We start from the raw sequence: 26,824 nt of genomic DNA, 5'->3' as shown, positions 1-26,824 counted from the left end.
CACCCCATTGGTGTCCTTTTTTACTTATTTATTTTCTTCCAATTTTTTAATTTAAATTCTAGTTAGTTAACATGCAGTGGGATATTGGTTTCAGGAGTAGAATTCAGTGATTCATCACTTACATACAACACCCAGTGATCATTATAGCAAGTGCCCTCCTTAATCCCCATCACCCATTTAGCCCATCCCCCATCCACCTCCCTCCATCAACCCTCAGTTTGTTCTACGATTTGCTTCCCCCTCTCTTTTTTTTTTCTGCTCCCATATGTTTATCTGTTTTGTTTCCTAAATTCCGCACATGAGTGAAACCATATGGTATTTGTATTTCTCTGACTTATTTTGCTTAGCATAATACACTCTAACTCCATCCACATTGTTGCAAATAGCAAGATTATATCCTTTGTGATGGCTGAGTAATATTCCATTGTGTGTGTGTGTGTGTGTGTGTGTGTGTATGTGTATGTGTGTGTGTACATACATACCACCTCTTCTCTATCCATTCATCAGTCGATGGACGTTTGGGCTCTCTCCATAGTTTAGCTATTGTTGACAATGCTGCTATAAACATCGGGGTGCATGTGCCACTTCGAATCTATATTTTTGTATCCTCTGGTAAATACTTAGTAATGTAATTGCTGAATCATAGGGTAGTTCTATTTTTAACCTTTTGAGGAACCTCCATACTGTGTTCCAGAGTGGCTACATGAGTTTGCATTCCCACCAACAGTGAAAGAAGTTTCCCCTTTCTCTGCAACCTTGCCAATATCTGTTGTTTCCTGTGTTGTTAATTTTAGCCATTCTGATGGTGTGAGGTGGTATCTCATTGTGGTTTTGATCTGTATTTCCCTAATGAGGAGTGATGTTGAGCATCTTTTCATGTGTCCGTTAGCCATCTGGATGCCTTCTTTGGAAAAATGACTATTCATGTCTTCTGCTGCCCATTTCTTAACTTGATTATTTATTTATTTATTTATTTATTTATTTATTTATTTATGGATGTTGAGTTGGATAAGTTCTTTATAGATTTTGGATACTAACCCTTTATCAGATATGTCATTTGCAAAAGTCTTCTCCCATTCCCTAGGCTGTCTTTGAGTTTCGTTGATTGTTTCCTTTGTTTGGTGTCCTTGTTTAAAGTTACCCCCACTCAAAAATTTCTCCAAGTGTGCAGGGAGTATCTCTCATGTTCTCCTAAATGAGGCCAAACCACAGTTCCTGCCATTCACTACTGTTAAGGTACTCCAGCCCACGTCTTTGCTAATTGCTATCTACACACTACTACTGGCTCTAGCTCCTTGGGGATCACCCTAGCCACCAGTGTCTTCATTTCTATGATGCTGTTAGAGCTGGAACTGCATTGGGACTAAGGGCCTATAGCCTGCCCAACTTGAATGACCCACCCTCAGTCTGAGTCCACTGCTCTGTAGCTTATCCCCAGCCATGCCAAATGTGATACAGCCACCTCAGTCCTGGAGTACATGGTGAAGGGATTAGGCCTCCTGGGACATTCCCCTTGATATCTCTCCTTTCACCCAGGCCTCCTCCAGCAGCACCCCCAACTGCTTTTATCTGTATTCAACCATTCCTCTCCTACCTGAAGCCCACTTCCTAGGCCTTTCAGACTGTGCTGTGATGATCAATTCAAATAAATTAGGTGTATAAATGAGGGTATTATTTACAGCAGTGATTCTCAATGGGAGTGGGACATAACAGGGGAGAGGAAGATTTTGTGCCTCAGAGCAAATAAAAAAGCTGCTTTTGCTAACTTATGGAGATAATTTTTTTTTTTTTTTTGGTCACAACTTCAGAGTGCTGCTGACATCTAGTGGGTTAAAACTCTGTCTTAAAAAAAAAAAAAAAAAAGATGCTTCTTAAACATCCCACAATGCTGGACAGGTTCCCACAACTAAGACTTATCCAGCCCAAATATTAGTTTCCAAGGTTGAGAACTCTGCCTTATATCTATTTCTTAGAGGAGCTACTACTTAACTTTCAGTTTCTCAAGCAGATTTCAGAATAGTTGCCATGTTTCACTTTCTATTTCCCCTTTTCTCTAGTTTCTGTGTTTCACATCTTCATAAGAATAAATTCAAAAGACAATGCATTACTGATTTTCCCAAGAATGCACCCAATCCAACATTCTGTGAAAAAAAAAGATTGATATTCAAATTTCATCTAGTAATTTTAATATGTTCAACACCCACCCACCAGTCAGGTCTTTGTTTCTCTTCAAACCTGAAAATGTATATTCTTTAAATTTTTTACAGATGGTTTTTGCCTTTCTGAATTTGAATTCCCAACAATATAAGTAGACAACCAGGATTTTTTTCCTTTGATGTTTACCTCTGATTGCTTAGTTGCTATCCATTTAAACTTTAATAAGTAAAGACCATCTCTTGGCCCAAATGTAGCTGAGAGAAAGGAAGGAAAAGAAGTAGGAACAAAGAAGAAAACACATGATCAACACACTGGAAATTAAAAAAAAATTTTTTTTTTCATTTTAGAGAGAGCAGGGGGAGGGGCAGAGGGAGACAGAGAGAGAGACAGATAATTTTAAGTAGGCTCCACACTCAGAGTGGAGCCCAACACGGGGCTGGATCCCACAACCCTGGGGTCATTACCTATGCTGAAATCAAGAGTTGGACAGTTGGATGTTCAAACAACTGAGTCACCCAGTTGCTCTGGAAATTTTTTCAAACACTGGACCACTATCAGATTTTTCTAATTCCTTGGGAAGGAGAAAATTCTGGTTTTATTTTTCTGCCCACAGTAAAATATTCAGGGGAGAGGAGTTAAGATGGCGGAGGAGACGGGGGACCCTAGGTTTGCCTCATTCCTCAAACACAGCTAGATAAATATCAAACCATTATGAACATCCAAGAAATCTATCTGAGGACTGAGAGAACAAAACTGCAAATCTACAAGTAGAAAAATGACTACCTCATGGAAGCTGGAGCTGTACAGAGTCGATTTGGGGGAGTTGATAAGAACTGTGGGACCTGTGGAGGGGAGAGAGCCCTGTTTAAAAGACTACTGCAAGTTATTATAAGCAGTGGAGTGTAAAATCTGAAGTTTTAGAAGTCTGCACCATCACTGGGGTTGGGTCTGGCCAGCTTAGTGGTGCTCCTATGGGGAAGGAGGGCCAAGAGGAGCAGGTGGTGTGGTCTGAGGATCCCCTGGGTCACACAGGGAGAAACAGTTCCCCAGTTTGGAGTGCCCTTGGGAGTGGCAGCATGGCCTATCTGGGGACAGAAGAACTGGTGGTGCCAATGTCCTACACTGTTCCCCAGCATAGGAATGGGGACACTGGCTGAGGTCAGTGAGCCTTGATGCCAGCTTTCTGCTGCGCTTTACCATAAACTCCAAACTGCTGCACGCTCGTGCAGCTGCTTTTCTGGGAGAAACTGGCAAATGGCAAAAGTGTGGTGAGACCCTCCAACGGAGGATCAGTGAGGGGTCACGCTGCACAAGTCCCTAAAATTTGGAGTTTTGAAATCCAGCCCTGTGCCTGAGATAAAACACAAGAGTACTGTGCCACCTGCTAGGCAGACAGCTCATTCACACACAGGGTGCAGGCAGGCATCTGATGGAAGCTGGGGACACAAGAGCAGTGATTGCTCTTCTGTGAAGTCTTCCTGAAGAGTGGTGGGTGGGCGTGAACTCTCCACTCCAGGGATGAGACACCCAGGCAATTGACCAACTTCAGTGAACAAAACAGCACCACCAAGACACTTACACCAAACCCTTCCCCCTGCACCCTGAAGGTGCATCTCCACTAGGGCAAGTCCACCTGGGAATCAGTGCAATAGGCCCCTTCCCCATAAGACCAGCACAAACCCTTCACATGCACCAAGTTTACTGATCATAGAGTGCTGCCAGCTGTAGGGAAAATAGGATCTCGCTTCCTTTAGATTTTTATTTTTTAATTTTTAATTTTTAAATTTTATTTTTTGGATCTAGCTTCTTTTAACAAGCAGACCAAAACACACCTAAGATCTAGCTTTTTTTTTTCTTTTCTTTTTTCTGGACAAAATGACAAGATGGAAGAATTCACCCCAAAAGAAAGGACAGGAAGAAGTAATGGCCAGGGATTTAATCAATACAGATATAAGTAAGATGTCTGAACTAGAATTTAAAGCAATTATAAGGATATTAACTAGGCTTGAAAAAAGCATAGCAGACACTAAAGAATCCCTTACTGCACATATAAAAGAACTAAAATCTAATCAGGCTGAAATTAAAAATACTATAACCGAGGGACACCTGGGTGGCTCAGTCGGTTAAGCATCTGGCTTTGGCACAGGTCATGATCTCACAGATCATGAGTTTGAGCCCCACATCGGGCTCTGTGCTGACGACTCAGAGCCTGGAACCTATTTCAGATTCTGGGTCTCCCTTTCTCTACCCCTCCCCCACTAGCACTCTGTCTCTCTGTCTCTCAAAAATAAATAAATATTTAAAAAAATACTATAACTGAGATGTAAATGTGAATGGATGCCATGACAATGAGGATGGATGAAACAGAAGAACAAATCAGTGATATAGAAGATGAAATTATGGAAAATAATGAAGCTGAAAAGAAGAGGGAAATAAAGTATTGGATCACAAATGTGGACTTAGGGAACTCAGCGACTTTAAAGCATAATAACACTTGTATCATAGGAGTCCCAGAAAATGAAGAGAGAAAAAAAGGGGGCAGAAGGTTTATTTGAGCAAATTATAGCTGAAAACTTTGGGGAAGGAAAACAGATGTTGAAATCTAAGAAGCACAGAGAACTCCCATTAAATTCAACAAAAGCTGAGACATACCATAGTCACCAAGACATATCACAGTCAAATTCACAAAACACACAGATAGGGAAAGAATCCTGAAAGCAAAAAGGGGAAAACAGTCCTTAACCTACAAGGAAAGACAGATCAGGTTCACAGCAGATCTGTCCACAGAAACTTGGCAGGCCAGACAGGAGTGACAGGATATACTGAATGTGCCAAATGGGAAAAATACGTGGCCAAGAATACTCTACCCAGCATGGCTTTCATTCCAAATACAGGGATAAATTAAACAGTTTCCCAGACAAACAAAAACTAAAGGATTTTGTGACCACTAAGCCAGCCCTGCAAGAAATATTAAAAGGGACTCTTGGGGTGGGGGGTGAAGGAGACCAAAAGCAACAAAGACTAGAAAAGAACAGAGAAGATAACCAGAAACACGAGCTTTACAAGTAACATAATGGCACTAAACTAATATCTTTCAATAACCACTCTGAATGTAATGGACTACATGCTTGAATCAAAAGACATATGGTATTAGAATGGGTAAAAAAAAAATAAGACCCATGTACATGCTGCCTACAAGAGACTCATTTTAGATATAAAGACACCTGCAGATTCAGTGTGAAGGAATGGAGAACTATCTATCATGCTAATGGATGTCAAAAGAAAGACAGAGTAGCCATAAGTATATCAGACAAACTAGATTTTAAACAAAAGACTATAACAAGAGATGAAGAAGGGCATTGCATTATAATTAAGGGGTCTATCCATCAAGAAGTTCTAACAGTTGTAAATATTTATGCCCCCAATGTCTAAATATATAAATCTAAAATATATAAATAAAATCTAAATATAAATACATTTATAAAAAAAATAAATAAATCTATAAATAAATCTAAATATATAAGTCAATTAATCACAAACATAAACAAACTCATTGATAATAATAAATAATAGTAAGGGACTTTAACACCCCATTTACAACAATGGACAGATCATATAAGCAGAAAATCAACAAGGAAACAATGGTTTTGAATGACACACTGGACTGAATGGACTTAACAGATACATTCAGAACATTTCATACTAAAGCAAAAAAAATACACATTCTTTTCAAATGCATATGGAACATTCTTCAGAGTAGATCACATAGTGGGTCACAAATCAACAAGGAAAAAAGATTGATATCATGCATATTTTCAGACCACAACACTATGAAACTTCAAGTCAATCACAAGAAAAAATTAGGAAAGACCACAAATACATGGAGGTTAAAGAAAATCCTACTAAAGAATGAACGGATTAACCAGGAAATTAAATAAGAAATTTTAAAATACATGGAAGCAAAGGAAAATGAAAACAAAACGTTTGGGATACAGCAAAGGCAGTCCTGTCCTAAGATTGAAGGATACTGCAGGGCACCTGGGTGGCTCAGTCGGTTAAGCGGCTGACTTCGGCTCAGGTCATGATCTCACAGTCTGTGAGTTTGAGCCCTGTGTCAGGCTCTGTGCTGACAGCTCAGAGCCTGGAATCTGCTTCAGATTCTGTGGCTCCCTCTCTCTCTTCCCCTCCCCCAGTTGCACTCTCTCTTTCTCTCAAAAATAAACATTAAAACATTTTTTTTTTAAAGTAATACAGGTCTACCTCAAGAAGCAAGAAAGTTCTCAAATATACAACCTAACTTTACACCTAAAGGAGCTAGAAAAGGAACAGCAAATAAAGCCTAAAGCCAGCAGAAGAAAGGAAATAATAAAGATTAGAGCAGAAATAAACACTATAGAAACAACAACAACAAAAAAACCAGAACAGATCAATGAAACTAAGAGCTACTTTTTTGAAATAATTAGTAAAATTGATACACCCCTAGCCAAACTTATCAAAAAGTGAAAGGACCCAAATAAATAAAATCATGAATAAAAGAGAGAAATCACAACCAACACCACAGAAATACAAATTATAAGAGAATATTATGAAAAATTATATGCCAACAAATTGGGCAATCTGGAAGAAATAGACAGAGTCCTAGAAACATACAAACTACCAAAACCGAAACAGGAAAGGATAGAATATTTGAGCAGACCCATAATCAGCAGAGAAATTGAATCAGTAATCAAAAATCTCCCCCAAAAAACAAAAGTCCAGGGCCAGATGGCTTCCCAGGAGAATCCTACCAGACATTTAAAGCAAAGTTAATACCTATTTTTCTCAAATTGTTCCAAAAAATGGAAATGGAAGGAAAACTTTCAAACTCTTTCTACAAGGCCAGCATTATCTCGTTTCCAAAACCAGACAAAGATTCCACTAAAAAGGAGAATTACAGGCCAATATCCCTGATGAACATGAATGCAAAAATTCTCAACAAGATGCTAATCAAATCCAATAGTACATTAAAAGAATTATTCACCACGATCAAGTGGGATTTATTCCTGAGCTTCAGGAGTGGTTCAGTATTTGCAAACCAATCAATGTGATATACCACATTAATAAAAGAAAGGATAAAAACCAAGTGATCCTCTCAATAGATGCAGAAAAAGAATGTGACAAAATACAGCATCCTTTCTTGATAAAAACCTTCAAGAAAGTAGGGACAGAAAGATCATAACTTAAGATCATAAAAGCTATATATAAAAGACCTATCACTAATATCATCCTCAATGGGGAAAAACTGAGATCTTTCCCCCTAAGGTCAGGAACATGACAAGGATGTCCACTGTCACCACTGTTATTCAACATAGTGTTGGAAGTTCTAGCTTCAGCAATCAGACAACACAAAGAAATAAAAGGCATCCAAATTAGCAAGGAAGAAGTCAAACTTTCACTCTTCTCAGATGACATGATACTCTACGTGGAAAACCCAAAAAACTGCTAGAACTGATCCATGAATTAAGCAAAGTTGCAGGATATAAAATCAATGTACACAAATTGGTTGCATTTCTGTACACCAATAATGAAGCAACAGAAAGAGAAATCAAGGAATCTATCCTATTTACAATAGCACCAAAAACCATAAAATACCTAGAAATAAACCTAACCAAAGAGGTGAAGATCTATACACTGAAAACTATAGAAAGCTTATGAAAGAAATTGAGGAAGACACACACACACACACACACACACACACACACACACAAAATGGAAAAACATTCCATGCTCATGAATTGTAAGAACAAATATTGTTAAAATGTCAATACTACCCAAAGCAATCTACACATTCAGTGCAATCACTATCAAAATAACACCAGCATTCTTCACAGAGTTAGAACAAACAATCCTAAAATTTGTATGGAACCAGAAAAGACCCTGAATAGCCAAAGCAATCCGAAAAAAGAAAACCAAAACTGGAGGCATCACAATTCTGGACTTCAAGCTGTATTACAAAGCTGTACTCATCAAGACAGTAGGGTACTGGCACAAAAATAGACACATAGATCAACGGAACAGAATAGAGAACCCAGAAATGGACCCACAAATATATGGCCAACTAATCTTTGACAAAGCAGGAAAGAATATCCAATGGAAAAAAAGACAATCTCTTCAGCAACTGGTGTTAGGAAAACTGGACAGCAACATCCAGAAGAATGAACCTGGACCACTTTCTTACACTATACACAAAAATAAACTCAAAATGGATGAAAGACCTAAACATAAGACAGGAAGCCATCAAAATCCTACAGGAGAAAACAGGCAACAACCTCTTTGACCTTGGCTGCAGCAACTTCTTACTTGATATATCTCCAGAAGCAAGAGAAACAAAAGCAAAAATGAACAATTGGGACCTCATCAAGATAAAAAGCTTCTGCACAGTGAAGGAAACAATCAGCAAAACTGAAAGGCAACCGATGCAATGGGAGAAGATATTTGCAAATGGCATACCAGATAAAGGGTCAGTATCCACAAAATCTATAAAGAACTTATCAAATTCAACACCCAAAAAGCAAATAATCCAGTGAAGAAATGGGCAAAAGACGTGAATAGACACTTTTCCAAAGAAGACATCCAGATGGCTAACAGATACATGAAAAAAATGTTCAATATCATTCATCATCAGGAAAATAAGATCAAAACCACAATGGGATAACACCTCACACCTGTCAGAATGACTAAAATTAGCAACGCAGGCAACAACAGATGTTGGTGAGAACGTGAAGAAAGAGGAACCCTTTTGCATTACTGGTGGGAATGCAAACTGGTGCAGTCACTCTGGAAAATAGTATGGAGATTCCTCAAAAAATTAAAAATAGAATTACCCTATGACCCAGCAATTGTACTACTAGGTATTTATCCAAGGGATACAGGTGTGCTGTTTCAAAGGGGCACATGAACCCCAATGTTTATAGTCCAAACTTTCACTAATTGCAAATGACATGATATTCTATGTAGAAAACCCAAAAGACTCCAGTAAAAATTTGCTAGAACTAACAGATGAATTCAGCAAAGTCACAGGATATAAAATCAAAGTACAGAAATCTATTATATTCCCATACATCAATAATGAAGCAGCAGAAAAAGAAATCAAGGAATTGATCCCATTTATAACTGCACCTAAAACAATAAGATGCTTAGTAACCTAACTAAAGAGGTGAAAGATCTATACTCTGAAAACTATAGAACACTTATGAAAGAAATTGAAGAAGACACAAAGAAATGGAAAAGCATTCCATGCTCATGGATTGGAAGAACCAACATCTTTTAAATGTCTATACTATCCAAAGCAATCTACACATTTAATGGAATCCCTATCAAAATACCACCAGCATTTTTCACAGAGCTAGAACAAACAGTCCTAACGTTTATTTGAAACACAAAATGACACCAAATAGCCAAAACAATCCTGAAAAAGAGAAGCAAAGCTGGAGGCATCATGATTTTGAACCTCAAGCTATATTACAAAGCTGTAATCATCAGACAGTTATGGTACTGGCACAAAAACAGACACATGGATGAATGTAACAGCACAGAAAACCCAGAAATGGACCCATAACTATATGGTCAACTAATATTCAACAAAACAGTAAAGAATATCCAATGGAAAAAAGCAGTCTCTTCAACAAATGATGTTGGGGAAACTGGACAGCAACATGCAGAAGAATGAAACTAGGCAACTTTCTTACACCATACACATAAATTCAAAATAGATGAAAGGTCTAAATGTGAGACAGGAAACCATCAAAAATCCTAGAAGAGAACATAGGCAGCAACCTCTTCCACCTTCCAACCTTCTACCTTCCATCCACCAGTGGATGTAGCCACTTCTTACTAGACATGTTACCAGAAGCAAGGGAAACAAAAGCAAAAATGAACTATTGGGACCTCATCAAGATAAAAATCTTCTGTACCACGAAGGAAACAATCATCAAAACTCAAAGACAGCCTAGGGAATGGGAGAAGACATTTGCAAATGACATATCTGATAAAGGGTTAGTATCCAAAATCTATAAAGAACTTATCCAACTCAACATCTAAAAAACAAACAGTCCAGTTAAGAAATGGGCAGCAGAAGACATGAATAGTCATTTTCACAAAGAAGACATCCAGGTGACTGACAGACACATGAAAAGATGCTCAACATCACTCCTCATCAGGAGATCAAAACCACAATGAGATACCACCTTACACCTGCCAGAATGGCTAAAATTAACAACACAAGAAACAACAGATGTTGGCAAGGTTGCAGGGAAAGGGAACCCTCTTGCACTGTTGGTGGGAATGCAAACTCTGGAACACAGTATGGAGATTCCTCAAAAAGTTAGAAATAGAACTACCCTATGATCCAGGAATTGCATTACTAAGTATTTACCAGAGGATACAAAAATACAGATTTGAAGTGGCACATGCACCCCGATGTTTATAGCAGCATTGTCAACAATAGCTAAACTATGGAGAGAACCCAAACGTCCATCAACTGATGAATGGATAGAGAAGAGGTGGTATGTATGTACACACACACACACACACACACACACACACACACACACAGGAATATTACTCAGCCATCAAAAAAGGATGAAAGCTTCCCATGTGCAACAATGCGGATGGAGCTAGAGTATATACTATGCTAAGTAAAATAAGTCAGTCAGAGAAATACAAATACCATATGGTTTCACTCATATGTGGAATTTAGGAAACAAAACAGATGAACATATGGGAGCAGAAAAAAAAGAGAGAGGGAAGCAAATCATAAGAGAACAAACTGAGGGTTGATGGAGGGAGGTGGCTGGGGGATGGGCTAAATGGGTGATGGGGATTAAGGAGGGCACTTGTTATAATGATCACTGGGTGTTGTATGTAAGTGATGAATCACTGAATTCTACTCCTGAAACCAATATCCCACTACATGTTAACTAACTAGAATTTAAATTAAAAATTGGAAGAAAAAAAAAACCCTTTCAGTACTTTTTCTAAAATGTGGCTTCCCACTTAAGATAAAGATTACAATAGCCTTCAGGTCCACCACATTACCTCTCTGATCTATATTCTTATGATTTTTTCCTTGTTCTCACCACTCCAACCACACCATCCATGCATGCCAAGTGTGCTCCCACCTCAAGCGATTTGTACTTAGTGTTTCCCATGTCTGGAATATTCTTCTCTAGCTCCATATCTACAGTGTTCACTTCTTCACCCACCTCAGATTTTTGCTCAATTGTGACTTTCTCAATGAAACTGGCCCTTCTGAACATATTTATACTAGCAAAAATCACCCTGGAGCCAAAACCTCTCTATGCTTTTTCTCCATAGCACCATCTGATATATAATATTTTATTTGTTCTTTATTATTTCTATCTCCCATACTAGAAGATAACTTCCATAAAGCTAGGTCCTCTATCTTCATCATTGCTATATTGACAGTGTCTTGAACAATGGTTCTTAGCAGTTGTTCAATATAACTTGTTGAATGAATGAACGAATAAATCCAAGATGAGCAAAAATTTTGGTTTATGGGTATTTGGCATTTTCTGCTTAGACTACAAATACCACCCCCATCTTTACGAATCTTATTATACGGAGCACAGTTGGCAAAGGCACAGAAAGCAGGCACTCTCACACAACTGTGAGTGGAGGTGTATAAACCTCTTTGCAAAGGTATTCTGCAATACCTATCAACTTTTTAAATGTATATGCATTATGCCCCCCCCCAAATCTCTTTAAATTTGCCCAACGGAAATAATGGCACGGGTGCACAGCACTGCACCTGTTTTGTTTGTTTGTTTGTTTGTTTGTTTGTTTGAATCAAGACTAGAAGCAGGGGCTTCAGTTTCAGCTTAGGATGCGGGAAGCTGGAAAGAGCATCGCTGCCACCCTTACGACAAAAATGCTGAACGATTTCCTGGCGTTTTATTTAAAAATAAATGAGGCTGCTCGAGCGCCACGCAGGCTCAGCGAGACAGGGGAGAGCCCAAAGTCCAGAGGGCCAGCTGCAAATTCCACACCGAACCACCGCGAGGTCCGTAAACGTGCCCCCCACCCCCACCCTGGGTTCCTCAGCCCCGCTGGGGCCCCACTCAGCTCTCGCATAAGTTTCCGTTTCCTGGAACTGGACTCCGCCTAGTCCGGGATCAGATTCACTTTTCAGTTTCCTTTTCCCGCTCGGGTCCTGCGTTTAACAAAGCCCACGCCTGGGCAGCGACCTCGCGCCGCCGACGCCCCGCGGGAAGCGCGCGCCGCCCGCCCGCACTCCCCGCGCACGCGCACACGCCCGCCCGCGCGCGTCCCGCCGCTCGGCAGCTGGGGATCCCAGTCCTGAGGAGAAAGCCCGAGGGGACAGCCGTCCCTCTCCCCCCTCCCGGACGGCCCGCAGCGCCCAGCCACCATGAGGTGAGGGCTTTCCCCGCTTCTGCTCTCAGACTGCGTAGGCCTTTGTTTCAAGCCGGTGTTTTTCTTTCATTCCGTTGCCAGCGCAGCGGCACGGCCCTGCCGGGGGCCGAGCCCCTTGCGCCCTGCAGCCGGGCGTCGTGTTCGGAGCGCTCCCCGAGAGCCCTGTCCCGGTCCCGGGCGTCTGGAGTCGGGCCTGGCGGGGAGGGTGACCGCGCGCGCTTCCCGGGAGCTCCGACCCTCCAGGGCGTCCGCGGTCAGGACTGTCGGGTCGGGGAGCCAGGCGACGCGCCCCGGGAGCCTGTGCCCTCCCTGCGGCTTTTCTCCGCGGCGGCGACGGCCGTGCTTGGTTGTCGTCCGCCCCCGGGCCGTTCCCGGGCGGCTTCTACGTGGCACGCGTCTCCTGAGGCCCGTCGCCTTCCTCCCCTTCCCGGGACCGCAGCTGCCATTCCCCCCCGAGGTGGACAGACGCGGTTTGGCCGCAGCCCTGCAGTTGTCACCTAGGTCTACTACTGCCATTTTGCCTTTCCGATTCTGGGTCTGAGTCCTTCCCTTCCTGGAGCTGCCTTTGTGCCGCGTCCAGATTCTTATTGTTCCCCCCAATCCGCTATTTTACGGGGGTGTCTTCGTCAGTCTCCCTTACTGCCTTTTGGTGGTGGGGTCCTTTTCTCACCCGTTTCGTATCCCCGGGGGCTGGCACCCTGCCCGGTGCGTGATTAGTGAAGCAGTTAATAAGTTGACGGGTGAGATTTGGGGCTCCTGAAGCTGAAAGCCCTTTCTTTTCAATCCTGACTCTGAACATCTACTAGTTGGGTGACCCAAAGCAAAGTTGCTTCCACGCTCTGAGTCTGTTCCTTATCTGTGCAAATTACTGGCATCCAAATCTTAGGCCTCTGGGCTTAATGCACGGCGTAGTACCTAATATTTGCAAATGTTTACTATTATTTTAAGTAAAAAAGAAATTTAATAAGTGCCTCGCTTCTCGCATCTGTAACAAGGGAGGGAGGTATCAGGAAGGTGCCTGAAGAAACGAGGAGGAAAAGGGGGGTGCTCTGTATGTGTATGCAGGATGGGCTGGAAGAGGGGTGGACCCCAGTGGGGACTTTCTCCCAAGGAAGATGAAAGACTGCTTCTTCCTGAGAAAAAGCCCCAAATTGCCTAAAGATAAATGTTGCCTTTTCAGACACAATAGCCTCTCTCTGCCAGCTTCCCAGAGACTGAATTTAAAAATTAAGCAGAGTTTAAAAAATAACATTTCTCGAGGCATCAAGTTGTGCATAAATTCCAGAGCCTGGGCAAGGCACTTCAGTGACTGAATAGCCAGCCCATTGAGATCTCACAACCACGTTCAAATTACCTGAGGCAGCCCTCCTTATCGTTCTTGAGGGGGGCTGGTGTAAACCTTCACAACAAAAGCAGATGTTCATTTTACTCTGTGGATGGACAGGGGGCTGGTTAGCCTGTTTGTCACCCATCTGGGCAGGCTGTTAAGGAGATGTCTTGCCTCTGAGTTTGGTGCAGTTACACCAGAGTAAGGAACAAACTACCACGGGACAGCCATACCAGGTTTCCCAGTCAGGACCATAGGACATAGTCCAAAACTTATTTTCAGAATCAAAACATGGAGCCAGACAGAGAGTATGCCAAGATATAAAGACAAGTGGGATAGGGAGAACTGCAGTGGGAGAAAAGTTTGGAGCCATTAGCAGGAAGCGAAGAACTAGTAAGAATTCCCTCCTCTGGAATCCAGGTACTTGTTATGCTGATCGCCTATTCCTCTGGGCTGGACGTGCCAGAAGTTGCCAGCATGTAACTACATTCATTCAACAAATATTTATTGAGCTTCTGTTAATTGCCTGGAATAATAGATTCCAGGGACACAGTAGTGAAATACAAAAATCAGAACAAGGTCCCTATTCTTATAGGGCTTAATTTAAAATGGGGGAAATAGGGGCGCCTGGGTGGCTCAGTCGGTTGGGCGTCCAACTTCGGCTCAGGTCACCATCTCACAGTCCGTGAGTTCGAGCCCCGCGTTGGGCTCTGGGCTGATGGCTCAGAGCCTGGAGCCTGCTTCCAGTTCTGTGTCTCCCTCTCTCTCTGCCCCTCCCCTGTTCATGCTCTGTCTCTCTCTGTCTCAAAAATAAATAAACGTTAAGAAAATAAAATAAAATTAATTAATTAATTTTAATTAATTTAAATAATAAATTTATTAAAATAATAAATTAATTTAATTAATAAAAATAAATTAAAAAAAATAAAATAAAATGGGGGAAATAGGGGTGCCTGGGTGGCTCAATCGGCTGAGCATCCGGCTTTGGCTCAGGTCATGATCTCACAGGCTGGTGGGTTCGAGCCCCACATCGGACTCTGTGCTGACAGCTGAGAACTTGGAGCCTGCTTCAGATTCTGTGTCTTCCTCTCTCTGCCCCTCCCCAACTCGTGCCATGTCTCTGTCTCTCAAAAATAAACAAACATTTAAAAAAATTGCCTTTAATGGGGGAAATAGATAAACAATAGATCAATACAGAAAGTGTTAAGAGCTACAAGGAAAATAAAATAGTGTAATGGGCTAAGAAAGTGATCTAGAATGGAGGGGGCTATTTTAGATAGTTCTGCCACAGGTGGCCTCCTGGGTAGGGAATGTTGGAACTGAGTTACAGGAAAGAACTAGTCATGTAAAGACTTAGGAGCAGAACATTGCAAGAATAAAAACAACAGGGATAAAAGTCCTTGAATTTGTTATGTTTGAGAGAGAAAGAAGGTCAATATGTCTAAAACAGTGAATGAGGAGGAAAGTAGGAGGAGAAAAGGTTGGACAGATAGATAATACCAAGTCCTTTAGGGACTTCTAGAACATGACAAGGGCTGGATTAATATTTAAGGGTGTTGGGAAGCCATTGGGAGATTTTAAGCATGAGACTGACCTATCTGGTTCACATTTTCAAAAGTTTACTAGTACTCTGAGGGGATCAAGAGCCAATGCTGGGAGACCAGATATTTGCTCCACCTCAAAGGAAAGGTGATTGTGGTTTAGACTAGGAAGAAATGGAGTAGAAATGGAGAAAAGTGGATGGATTTGAGATGTATCTGGGTGATAGAATTAACAGGACTTCCTGTTGTATTGGATGAGAGGTTGAGGGAAGAAGAGAAATCAGATTTCTCCTAGATTATTTGGCCTGTGGAACTAAGAGGTGCCAAAAAAGATGAGGTCCTGAGGAGCAGGCTCAAGGAATCCAGATTTCTGGATTGGCTATGTTTGTTTGAGATGCCAGTTGATGTTTATTTTTAATGTTTATTTTTTTTAATGTTTATTTTTGAGAGAGAGAGAAAGACAGTTTGAGCGGGGTAGGGGCAGTGAGAGAGGGAGACACAGAATCAGAAGCAGGATACAGGCTCTGAGCTGTCAGCACAGACCCCAACCCGGGGCTTGAACTCACATCTGTGAGATCGTGACCTGAGCCAAAGTTGTATGCTTGACTGAGCCATCCAGGTGCTCCTGAGATGCCAGTTGAACTTCTAACTGAAGATGTGAATAAAAAGTCATTAAGTTTGGAATTTAGGGCAAAGATCAGAGATCAAAGAAATATATTGGAAGATCATCAGGTCTACGTTAGAAAGTCTTGAATTGTGGGAAAAAAATATTTTAATTCACTTCTCTTAATAATGATGATAATTGGATCTTGATAACTAAGAGTTTTGCCCTTCCTTTGCACCATATCAAAAAAATGTTTTAATCTTTATTTTTGAGAGAGAGAGAGACAGAGCAAGAGGGAGACACAGAATCCAAAGCAGGCTCCAGGCTCTGAGCTGTCAGCACAGAGCCCAACTCCTGAGCCAAAGTAGAACGCTCAACTGACTGAGCCACCCAGGCACCCCTGGTTCATTTTTAAAATATTTTTACCCAGCTTTTTTGTTGTTTGAGAGAATCACTAATCATCCTTAAGTAAATCTCTCTGCCACTCCTTATCTAAAGCACTGTGCACAGCAAGTCCTGGCGAGAAGTAGTTCATCTAAAACAACTGCAGCAATGTACAATGTTGTGACTTTAGAATGAGGGTTCATATTTGAAACCATTGTTTTCTTAACCTGAGACCTTTAAGTAAATATCTGGCATATCCTTTCTAATAGGCAGCCACACAGACCTCTTACCTGCTCTTTAAGCTGCTCTCTAAAATCCCTTTATTTTTATTTTTATTTTTTTAGGTCCTCCTGAGGCAAAGTGAATTTTAAATACATTATATATATCACATATTTTAAAGCAAGCTCTTCTGTAAACAACCTCTAATTTTTATATTAAAGAAGTAGTATACCATTATGGTCGAAAGGCATTAGCTTTTCAGTCAGGCAGAACTAGGTTTGAATCTGGGCTCAGCCAGTTTATAGCTAGCTGTGTAACCTTGGAAACGTATTTTAAACTCTTATCTCCTTGTCTTCATCCATAAAATTGGGAAAATAATAAAAGATTCTTAGAAAAATTACATATAATTCGTATAAAGTGCTTGGCACACTGCCTGGAATATAGTAAACTATCAATGAATGGTAGCTTCAGGGTTGTTATTTTCTTTTTTTTTTTTTTTTAATGTTTCTGTATTTGCTTTTTTTTTTTTTTTAAGTTTATCCATTCACCTTGAGAAAGAAAGAGATCATAGGGAGAGGGGAAGAGAGAGTGAGAGAGAGAATCTCAAGCATCTCTGCACTGTCATTGCAGAGCCAGATTCAGGGCTCGAACTCACGAACTGTGAGACCATGACCTGAACCGAAATCAAGAGTCAGATGCTCAACCGACTGAGCCACCCAGGAGCCCCAGCTTCAGGGTTTTGTTGTTTTGTTTTGTTTTGAGTACTCATCTGATTCTAGATAGTATGTTATAAATAATATAACATTCATACTAACAAACTGAATCTGCAGTGAGCCCAGGTCCTTTGTTTAAGTTGTTTTTTTAAAATATGTCCTTGTCTGTCATTTAATTTAGCTCTTCACCTTGAATAAATAGCAGAAATTTCAAGTTAAAGGAAAGCTGTAACCTGTTGGGCTTGAAATCTTTTTATCTGTTAAGCCCTATAGGCCCAGTGTCTCTAACTCTCCCATCCCATATAGTAGCCATTAGTCATATATGTGGTTATTGTAGTTAATTAAAAGTAAATAAAAAATTAGATTCCTTACCTGTACTAGTCACATTTCAAGTAATCAGTGGCCACATGTGGCCAATGTGTCATATTATACAGCACACATAAGAACATTTCCATCATTGCAGGAAGTTCTTTTGGAAAGCTCTGGTGTAGAACCTACTACGTATGCTAAAATGTGAGACCTGTATATTTAATTTTATTAATTAATTATAAACTTAAATGCCCCCTAAATATAATATTAAGTCAATTATTTATGTTTACATTTAGTATTTATAAAAATTGGAAAACAATTCATGGAGTAGTATTTGAGTTATAAATATGAAATGGTTTTATTTTTCCAATCACTACTACTAATGTGCAATTAATTCAGTTCTCTAACTCTTCTGTTACTTTTTGCTATTAGGACAGCCCCTTTCCAGTTCCTAAAGACTCTGTCTGATTCCATTTAAAACCTAAATCTCATATTTTTTGGGTTTTTTTGAGAGAGAGAACATGCATGCACAGGCAGAGGAGGGGCAGAGGAAGAGAGAGAATCTTAAGCAGACTCTACACCCAGCACTAGCCTGGCATATGAGATTATGACCTGAGCCAAAATCAAGAGTCATACACTTAACCAACTGAGCCACCCAGGCGCCCCACCATATGTGATTTAAAGCATTCTTCTCCTCCTTCTCACCCCCCACCAAATATTGATGTAAGTGCTCTACAGAAAGGGAAATATGATAGACTAGACTTTAAGAGGACTGGCAAGGTGGGGGTGCAGCTTTAGCTAAGGTGATTAGGGGTACCACTCTTTAAAGCGCTGACATTTGAGCCAAGACAAGAATTGTGAGAATAAGTAAGCCCTAGAACTCTCTTAGGAAAAGTTCACAGAATGTGGGAATAAAAAGTACATGCAGATGCCCTTAGATAGATACGTACTTCGCAGAAGAAATAACAAAGAAATTTTTTTAAAGGACTGTATGGCTGGAGTGCAGTGAGTGGGAGGAAAGTTGTACAAAATGAGGCCAGAGAAGTAGTCAAGGGCTGGATGACATGGTTAGGAGTTTGAGACTGGAGATAAAGATTTGAATATTAACCATGTATAGCTTCGCTTCTGCGTCATGTTCTATCTTTCTTGCAGTTATCCTCACCTCTCTCCCCCAAGCATCATTTTTTCCCTTACTACTGGATCATTCCTATTGGCATATCATTAAGTTATTAAAAATATTGTGAGTAAAAATTATTTTGACGATTCCCTCAGCCTCCTACCTTCCTTCCAGATATAGCTCTATTTCTCTACTTCCTTCATAGCAAAATTCCTTGATAAGAGTGGCCTGTATTCCCCATATCCACTTCTTTACCTTGCATTATCCCCTCAACCCACTCCAGTAATATTTTCATCCCTACCATTCTAGTGAAACACTTAACATGGTCCTCCACAGCTTTACTCCTGCTAAAACTGTGATCTCCTGTCTGTCCTCGATTACTCAATCTCTTAGAATCATTGTACACTTGCATATTGATCTCTCTTTCTCAAAATAAACATTTTCTTCCTTAGGCTTTCATTGATACTAGGTTTCTTAGTTTTCCAGCTCCCTCACTGATTATTTTTTCTTGGCCTCCTTTCCTGGTCATTCTACTCTGCTTCATTTAGAGTGTCCTGCGGCTTAGTTTTTGACCTTCTCTGTCTATGCTCACTCCTTAGGTAATTTCATTCTAGATATTGTGGTTTTAAAGTTCATCTGCATGTTGATGACTCCCAATTTTATATCTGTAGTTCTAACTTCACTCCTTGTTCCTGGTATTTTCTTCATTAATATCCAACTTCATACTTGGTATCTTCACTTGAGTGTGTAATAGACATCTCAAAATTAATATTTCCAAATAGTCCTCTTGATTTATCAACTTACTTCCTGAAGTCAAAAGCATAGGCATCATCCTGCATTTCTTCTTTTCCTTATGGCCCTCCCTACACCCAGTCCATCAGAAAGACCTGTCAACTCTGCCTCAAATATAACGAGTCCAGTCCTCACTAACCCCATACTGCAACCACAGTGTAAGCTTGCATCATCTCTCCTTGGATTTCCTCTACAGCTTCTTTCATGTCTCCTTCAGGGAGATTTGCTCTGGCCATGTTCTTTAAATTTTAACCACTTCTCAGAACCCCTGCCAACTTTCCATTCCCCCCCCACCACCACCCTTTCTGCTATATTTTTCTTTTTATTACCATCTCACATACTCTATACTTTCATTTATTTTTTTTCCATTTTTTTTTTGTCTTTTCTTGGTACACACCACTGCCCTATCTATTATAAGCTACATGAAGTCAGGTTGTTTTTTCTCTTTTGTTAACGGGTGTATCCCAACACTTAGAACAGTGCCCTCTACATTGTAGGCTCTTAGGGAAATTATTTATTCAACCAAGATGTACTATCAGTTTTCCAGCTTCCTCTCTTGATGCTTGATTGTCCATTCTCCTCAGAGCAGCCAGAGGGATTTTTTTTTTAAAAAACTCTTGCTTCAAATTGCCCCTTTCAAAAAGGCTATTCATTCACAATTATAACAGAAGTACTCCCCCAACCACCATCACCCTTAATCCCATTACTCTGATTTTTTTTTTCTTAGCTTAATTAATACTTACTACTATCTGGAATTATAGTGTCCATTTGTTTTCATATTGATTTGTTTACATATTTGTTTTCCATCAACTCCTTTTGTTCCTTCCTCTCCCAGAATGGAATTGCCATGAAGAAAGGGCCGTTTTCTAACTTGTTCACTGCTATATCCATACAACTAGAATATTGCCTGGCATATATGACATGAGGTGGTCAATAAATGTTTTGAGGGCACTATTACTATAATTCCCAAAGACATTTATATAACTATATATTTCACATACAAGTGGGTGGAGGATTCTGTGTGCATCAGAAAGGGAAATAAACATACATTCACACACACATGCCCTGTATACTGTTCATCCCATAATTAGGGCATTTTCATCTTTGAGAGAAGACTTAAGGAATTTATTTTCTGTACATTTCTTAATTATAGTTAATAGATTTAGAAAGTCTTTCCTGACTGCCACACCACCACTATCAGCAAAACAAATGAATAAAGCCAGAAATGTTAATTAGTTGCAGACAGTAGAAACCTAATTCAGAGTGGCTTAAGCAGACAGAGAGAGGTTATTTCCTTAAGTAAATAGAAGTCCAGAGTAGACGAGGTGATCCAGGCAAAACTAGTTACTGTCATGAACAATTTCTCTTTCTTCCCATCTAAGCTGTGCTTTCCTCTCTGTTAGATTGTTTCTCAAGCAGGCTGACTCTCCCCGAGTTTGGAAAGATGTCCACCGGCAAATCTAAGCTTATACCAACTTAAAATTTTTAGAAGGAAGGTGGATAGTTCTATCAAAGTCCCATTTCAGCACAATTGTATTTTAATTGGACTATCTCTGAATAAATCCCTGGGACCAGGTGATGGCCGGAATATCATGTGTCTTTCCAGACTAAGCAGTAGACATCCCATTTCAAATCACATAGACTGAGAGTAGAGGGAGATGTTCCAGAAATGGAAACCAAAAGAGGCATCCTTACCAAGTAAAAACCACAGATGTCCACAGCATCGGATTACGTATGTTTCCTGGGTCACTTGCAAGAAACTTCATGCTGAGTTGTAATTGACTACTTATAAGGTCTGTATAAGCAGGGCTGTGTCTTGTTCGTAGTTACATACCAAGGGTTATCTAGAAAATCTTACACATAAAAGGTTCTCAGTAATGAATAAATATTTCCTTGTCCTTCCTTTCCCTTTCATCTTCCTAGTTTCAGAGACAGTGTTTCCAGTGTGCCCTGCAGATATTCCACTGTGCCTTGCACAAAGGGAGCTCAACAAATATTGTAAAGTGAATTTTCGGGGCAATGATAGGGTAATAATAAGTATTAGCTATTGTTGCCCACAACCCCAGAGTTCAGAAGGATGTAGCACTTAATATCAAATTTACTAAGCTTACTAAATTTCCTTTTGCCTTTTCCCCATCTATTTGGAAATATCTGTTACTCTCCTTTTATCTGTCTCAAACTTATGTTTTTCCTCATCTTGTGGTATACCAGTTACTGTGTGTTTCTGTGACTTTTCTCTCTGTGGGGTTTCCTTCCTTTCCTTCATCTCTCTCTCCTTCTCGTCCTTCCTTCTTTCACAAAAATGATGCATTGGTATGGCTTCTGTGTCTCCTCCAGTGTGCTTCTTTTTCTTATTTCTTTTTCTTATTTCTCACCTCCTCTTCTCCTTCTTCTCTTTTAAATTCATACTCATAATACAGAAGTGTAATTTTTATATTAATTATTGACTGTGTATATAGTTATTATTCTTAATTTTTAAGGCAAGTAAATAAAAACATTTTAAATTCCCTTTTGTAAAAATTGGAGGTACTGGTGGGTTAGTGACTGCCAAAGGAAATATATATTCTGTGACATAGAAAACCCTGACATCTCTCCAGAGCTGCTTTTGCAATAAATAATGAGAATATTTCTAGACTTTAACTCTACACCAAGGAAATTAGTATAAAGTTGTAGGGGACTAGTGCTTGAACTGTAAGGTCAAATAAAAGATAGAAGTGTTGTTAAGCAAAAAAACAGTATTTAAGGTTTAAAGATTGATTATTTCCTTTATTTCTTCAAAGTTAAAAAGGATTTTATCTTTGCAGTGAAATTCCTAAGGACTCCTTGAAGGCCCTTCTGTTGGAGTTAGAATGTCACTTTACATGGAATTTACTTAAGGAAGACATTGACCTGTTTGATGTGGAAGATACAATTGGGCAACAGCTTGAATTTCTTACCACAAAATCCAGACTCACTCTTTATAACCTATTGGCCTATGTGAAACACCTAAAAGGCCAAAATCAAGATGCCCTAGAATGCTTGGAACAAGCAGAAGAAATAATCCGGCGAGAACATTCAGACAAAGAGGAAATACGAAGTCTGGTCACTTGGGGAAACTATGCCTGGGTATATTATCACATGGACCAGCTCAAAGAAGCTCAGAAGTATATAGACAAGATAGCAAACGTTTGTAAGAAATTGTCTAGTCCTTCTAACTACAAGTTGGAGCGTCCTGAGATTGACTGTGAAAAAGGGTGGGCACTCTTGAAATTTGGAGGAAAGTATTACCAAAAGGCTAAAGCAGCTTTTGAGAAGGCTTTGGAAGTGGAACCTGACAATCCAGAATTTAACATTGGCTATGCCATCACGGTGTATCGGCTGGATGATTCTGACAGAGAGGGGTCTATAAAGAGCTTTTCTCTGGGTCCTCTGAGGAAAGCTGTTACCCTGAACCCAGATAACTCCTACATTAAAGTTTTTCTGGCACTAAAGCTTCAAGATGTACATGCAGAAGCTGAAGGGGAAAGGTATATTGAAGAAATTCTGGACCAAATATCATCCCAACCTTATGTCCTTCGTTATGCAGCCAAATTCTACAGGAGAAAAAATTCCTGGGACAAAGCTCTTGAACTTTTGAAAAAGGCCTTGGAGGTGACACCAACCTCTTCTTTCCTGCATCACCAGATGGGACTTTGCTATAGGGCACAAATGATCCAAATCAAGAAGGCCACGCGCAACAGACCTAAAGGAAAGGATAAACTAAAAGTTGATGAGCTAATTACATCTGCTATATCTCATTTCAAAGCAGCTGTGGAAAGAGACTCTATGTTTGCATTTGCCTACACGGATCTGGCCAATATGTATGCTGAGGGAGGCCAGTATAGCAATGCTGAAGACATTTTCCAGAAAGCCCTTCGTCTGGAGAACATAACTGATGATCACAAACATCAGATCCACTATCACTATGGCCGCTTTCAGGAATTTCACCGCAAATCGGAAAGTACTGCTATCCACCATTATTTAGAAGCCTTAAAGGTCAAAGACCGGTCGTCCTTACGCACCAAATTGACAAGTGCTCTGAAGAAATTAGCTATCAAGAGACTTGGTCACAATGCTTCAGATGTGCAGAGTTTAAGTGCCCTAGGGTTTGTTTACAAGCTGGAAGGAGAAAAGAGGCAAGCTGCTGAGTACTATGAGAGGGCCCAAAAGGTAGATCCAGAAAATGCAGAATTCATTACCGCTCTCTGTGAACTTCGACTTTCTATTTAAACACATACTCTAGGAGATTAGTTATAAGCTTTTGTCTCCATTTTGGGTTGTATTTTTTGTTTATTATTTTAATCCATTGTTCATTATAGAGCCCATTCTTTTGAATGATTATTATGTACTAAGCATTATGCTAAATACTATTTTATATATGTAATGATGAATCTTTTTGCTGTTTTCTTCTCTTAAATTCATATAATCCTTTGAGAAACAGAAACATTTCAGCTCTTATAACTCTTAAAAATGGTTTGGTCATTATGACTTTATACCCTTTATCTTTGTTATTTATAATAAGTTTTTATTAAATTTTATCAAATTTCCCATATTATTCACACAGTGAGTATAATTCTGCATAAACGCTTGACACCTAGGTCAGGAATATTCTTTCAGCAGAATTATATTAGTTAAGCGTTTAACTGTGTAGCTTGCAGAAGATGAACCCTTCAGTTACAGATGTTCTCACTTTGAGAACCTGATAGTCACCTAAAGAATCCTCTTTGGTGAAAGAAAAATGTTCATAATAATAAAAAACTTGTTATCTATGATGACTTTAATAAAAGGAGAAAAATCTAGAACAGGAAAAAAAAATTCTTTAAATACAGAACTAAGGGACCCATGAGAAATCACAAGCATTATCTCCCAAAATGTTCATTAAGTAGCTAGAAATAGTTGTGAGAAAAAAAAATGAATGGAAAATCATATCTCAAGTTTCTCTGGTTCTTTTAACTAGAAGAATGAACTTAAACTAATCTAGATGAAATTAATTTTATTCTTTCACATTAAAATTGCAGTATTTTTAGGTTAAAATCATTAAGCTTGAAAGCAGACTAATTGGGAAATTGGGAGAAATGATAGACAAATGGGTAAAATAGATGTCCCTAACATACATCCCTAGATTAACAAGATTTCAGTGATTTGGGTTTCGGTCTGGACTGGATCATTCTCATACCCCCAATTTCTGGTCTTTGGTTCACTATTTTAGTATTCTGAAGTTACTTCTGTGAATCTTTTTCTTTTGTCTAAAGTTTTCAGACTGACATGTTTTCCTATAGATCCTTTCAGTTTTAATATCCATCTTGAAGGGTCGCTGCTTAAGGGCGCTTACCCCAGGGGACATTGTTAATTGGAATATTGCTAAAAGTAGCATCTCTAATGTTGCTTCTTTGATTATGGACTACACAATTATATTTACCACCACAGTATTAGTGGGAAAGTGTGCCATGTGATTTAATTCTCCATACCTCTACTGTAGCTCTTAAAACTACTGTATATATGTTTGTGTGTTTTTTACTTTTTTGTTACTTTTTAAATTTTTTTTCCTGTTATGGTTTTGATTATTATAAAAGTAATGAATTCTCACTGTAAAATTTCAAACTTAACAGAAGCATATGAATTTAAAATAAGAGCACTCCCCTTCACCCTTCCCTAATTCTATGCCCCCATGGTAATCTGTTAACAATTTAATATGTATCCTTCCAGATATTTTTTCAATGCATATTCAAACATATATCCATACTACAATGTATTTCATAAATTAAATTTTTAAAAATGTTTGTTTTACTTAAGCCCCTGCTGTTTTTGTTTATTTTGCTCATTTGCTTATTCAAGAAAGAAGAATGGGAAGGGAATGATCTTTACTTAAGTATTTCAGAAATTTGGGACTGAAGTCCTGACCTATCAGTAGAAGCTTGTGTTACACTCTGCAACAAATATTTTATTTTGCAGCAAGTCATTTTCCCCCACTGGGAATAATGTAATTAAGGTTATATTCCCAAGTAAGGAATTTGCACACAATGTAATACAGTTATGATATCAAAACAATGACACAACTATAAGCCTCTATTTAAATACTTAGAGTCTATTAAGTGACTTTATTATTTTTTTTTAATTTTTTTTTCAACGTTTTTATTTATTTTTGGGACAGAGAGAGACAGAGCATGAACGGGGGAGGGGCAGAGAGAGAGGGAGACACAGAATCGGAAACAGGCTCCAGGCTCCGAGCCATCAGCCCAGAGCCTGACGCAGGGCTCGAACTCACGGACCGCAAGATCGTGACCTGGCTGAAGTCGGACGCTTAACCGACTGCGCCACCCAGGCGCCCCTATTAAGTGACTTTAAAATTCACTAGAGGGGCACTTGGGTGGCTCAGTCAGCTGAGCATCTGACTCTTGATTTTGCCTCAGGTCAGGATCCCAGGGTCATGAGATAGAGTCCCACGTGGGACTCCACACTGAGTGTGGAGCCTGCTTAAGATTCTTTCCCTCTCTCTCTCTCTGTCTCTCTCTGTCTCTCTGTCTCTCCCCCTGCCCCTCTCTCTCATGCTCACTCTCTTAAAAAAATAAATAAAATTCACTAGATATTATACCAACATATAAGAAGTCATAAACACCAAGAAAGTATAAAATTGGTGTATGAAAAATACAACTCTATAAAACACTGAACTAAAATTAGTATGCTTATAATAACTGTAAGTTTTGTCACTAATTTTGGGCTTGCCTTCCTAAAATTTAAAACTATTTAGAGATAATTTCAGAGAGTCTTAGGTTTTAAAAAGAACTCAGAGTTCATTCACCTTTATCAATTAACCATCAAAACTTGGAGCTTGAATTATCTTCCTAAATGATAATTTCATCTTCAGATAGTCCTAATCTTAGAAATTTGTTCCTTCCATTTAACTGCATACTTTTGGCCTGAAGTGTATACATTTTGGTCTGTCTTTAGGGGCCTCAAAGATCTAATCCTTTTTAGAGGTGACATTTTGTATCAAAACTCTTGATTGCAGGTGGCATAAAACCTAGCTCAAACTGACCTAAGCAAAAATGGGAATGTAATGGCTATTGTAATTTAATAGTCTAGGGGCAGTACTAGGTTCAGATAAATTTGAGGGGACGAGTCACCAAATACATATCAGTGGCTGTTATTGTAAGTCAAGTGATGCTGAGTAGCCAAAAACCAAGTGTCTACTATATATGTCTAAAAGTATTT

General features: G+C 39.5%; 1 protein-coding gene across 2 annotated transcripts; it reads left to right on the top strand.

Annotated features, from left to right (window-relative positions):
* The first annotated feature begins 1,616 nt into the window (after positions 1 to 1,616).
* On the top strand, positions 1,617 to 25,404 carry LOC115526868 (interferon-induced protein with tetratricopeptide repeats 5). Of its 2 annotated transcripts, XM_030334199.1 has the most exons (4): positions 1,617 to 1,629; positions 10,784 to 10,791; positions 12,519 to 12,588; positions 22,399 to 25,404. In XM_030334199.1, exons 3-4 carry the CDS (start codon positions 12,584 to 12,586, stop codon positions 23,840 to 23,842), a joined length of 1,449 nt encoding a protein of 482 aa, XP_030190059.1. In that variant the 5' UTR covers positions 1,617 to 1,629; positions 10,784 to 10,791; positions 12,519 to 12,583; the 3' UTR covers positions 23,843 to 25,404. The 2 variants fall into 2 exon arrangements, with proteins under 2 accessions (XP_030190059.1, XP_030190058.1); XM_030334198.1 differs by lacking the exons at positions 1,617 to 1,629; positions 10,784 to 10,791 and having other exon boundaries at positions 12,368 to 12,588.
* The last annotated feature ends 1,420 nt before the right edge of the window (positions 25,405 to 26,824 follow it).

This window comes from Lynx canadensis, chromosome D2 (genome assembly GCF_007474595.2).
Source record: "Lynx canadensis isolate LIC74 chromosome D2, mLynCan4.pri.v2, whole genome shotgun sequence".
Classification (NCBI taxonomy): domain Eukaryota; kingdom Metazoa; phylum Chordata; class Mammalia; order Carnivora; family Felidae; genus Lynx; species Lynx canadensis.
The sequence above is the reverse complement of the archived record's forward strand: the minus strand, read 5'-3'. Positions and strand labels throughout refer to the sequence as shown.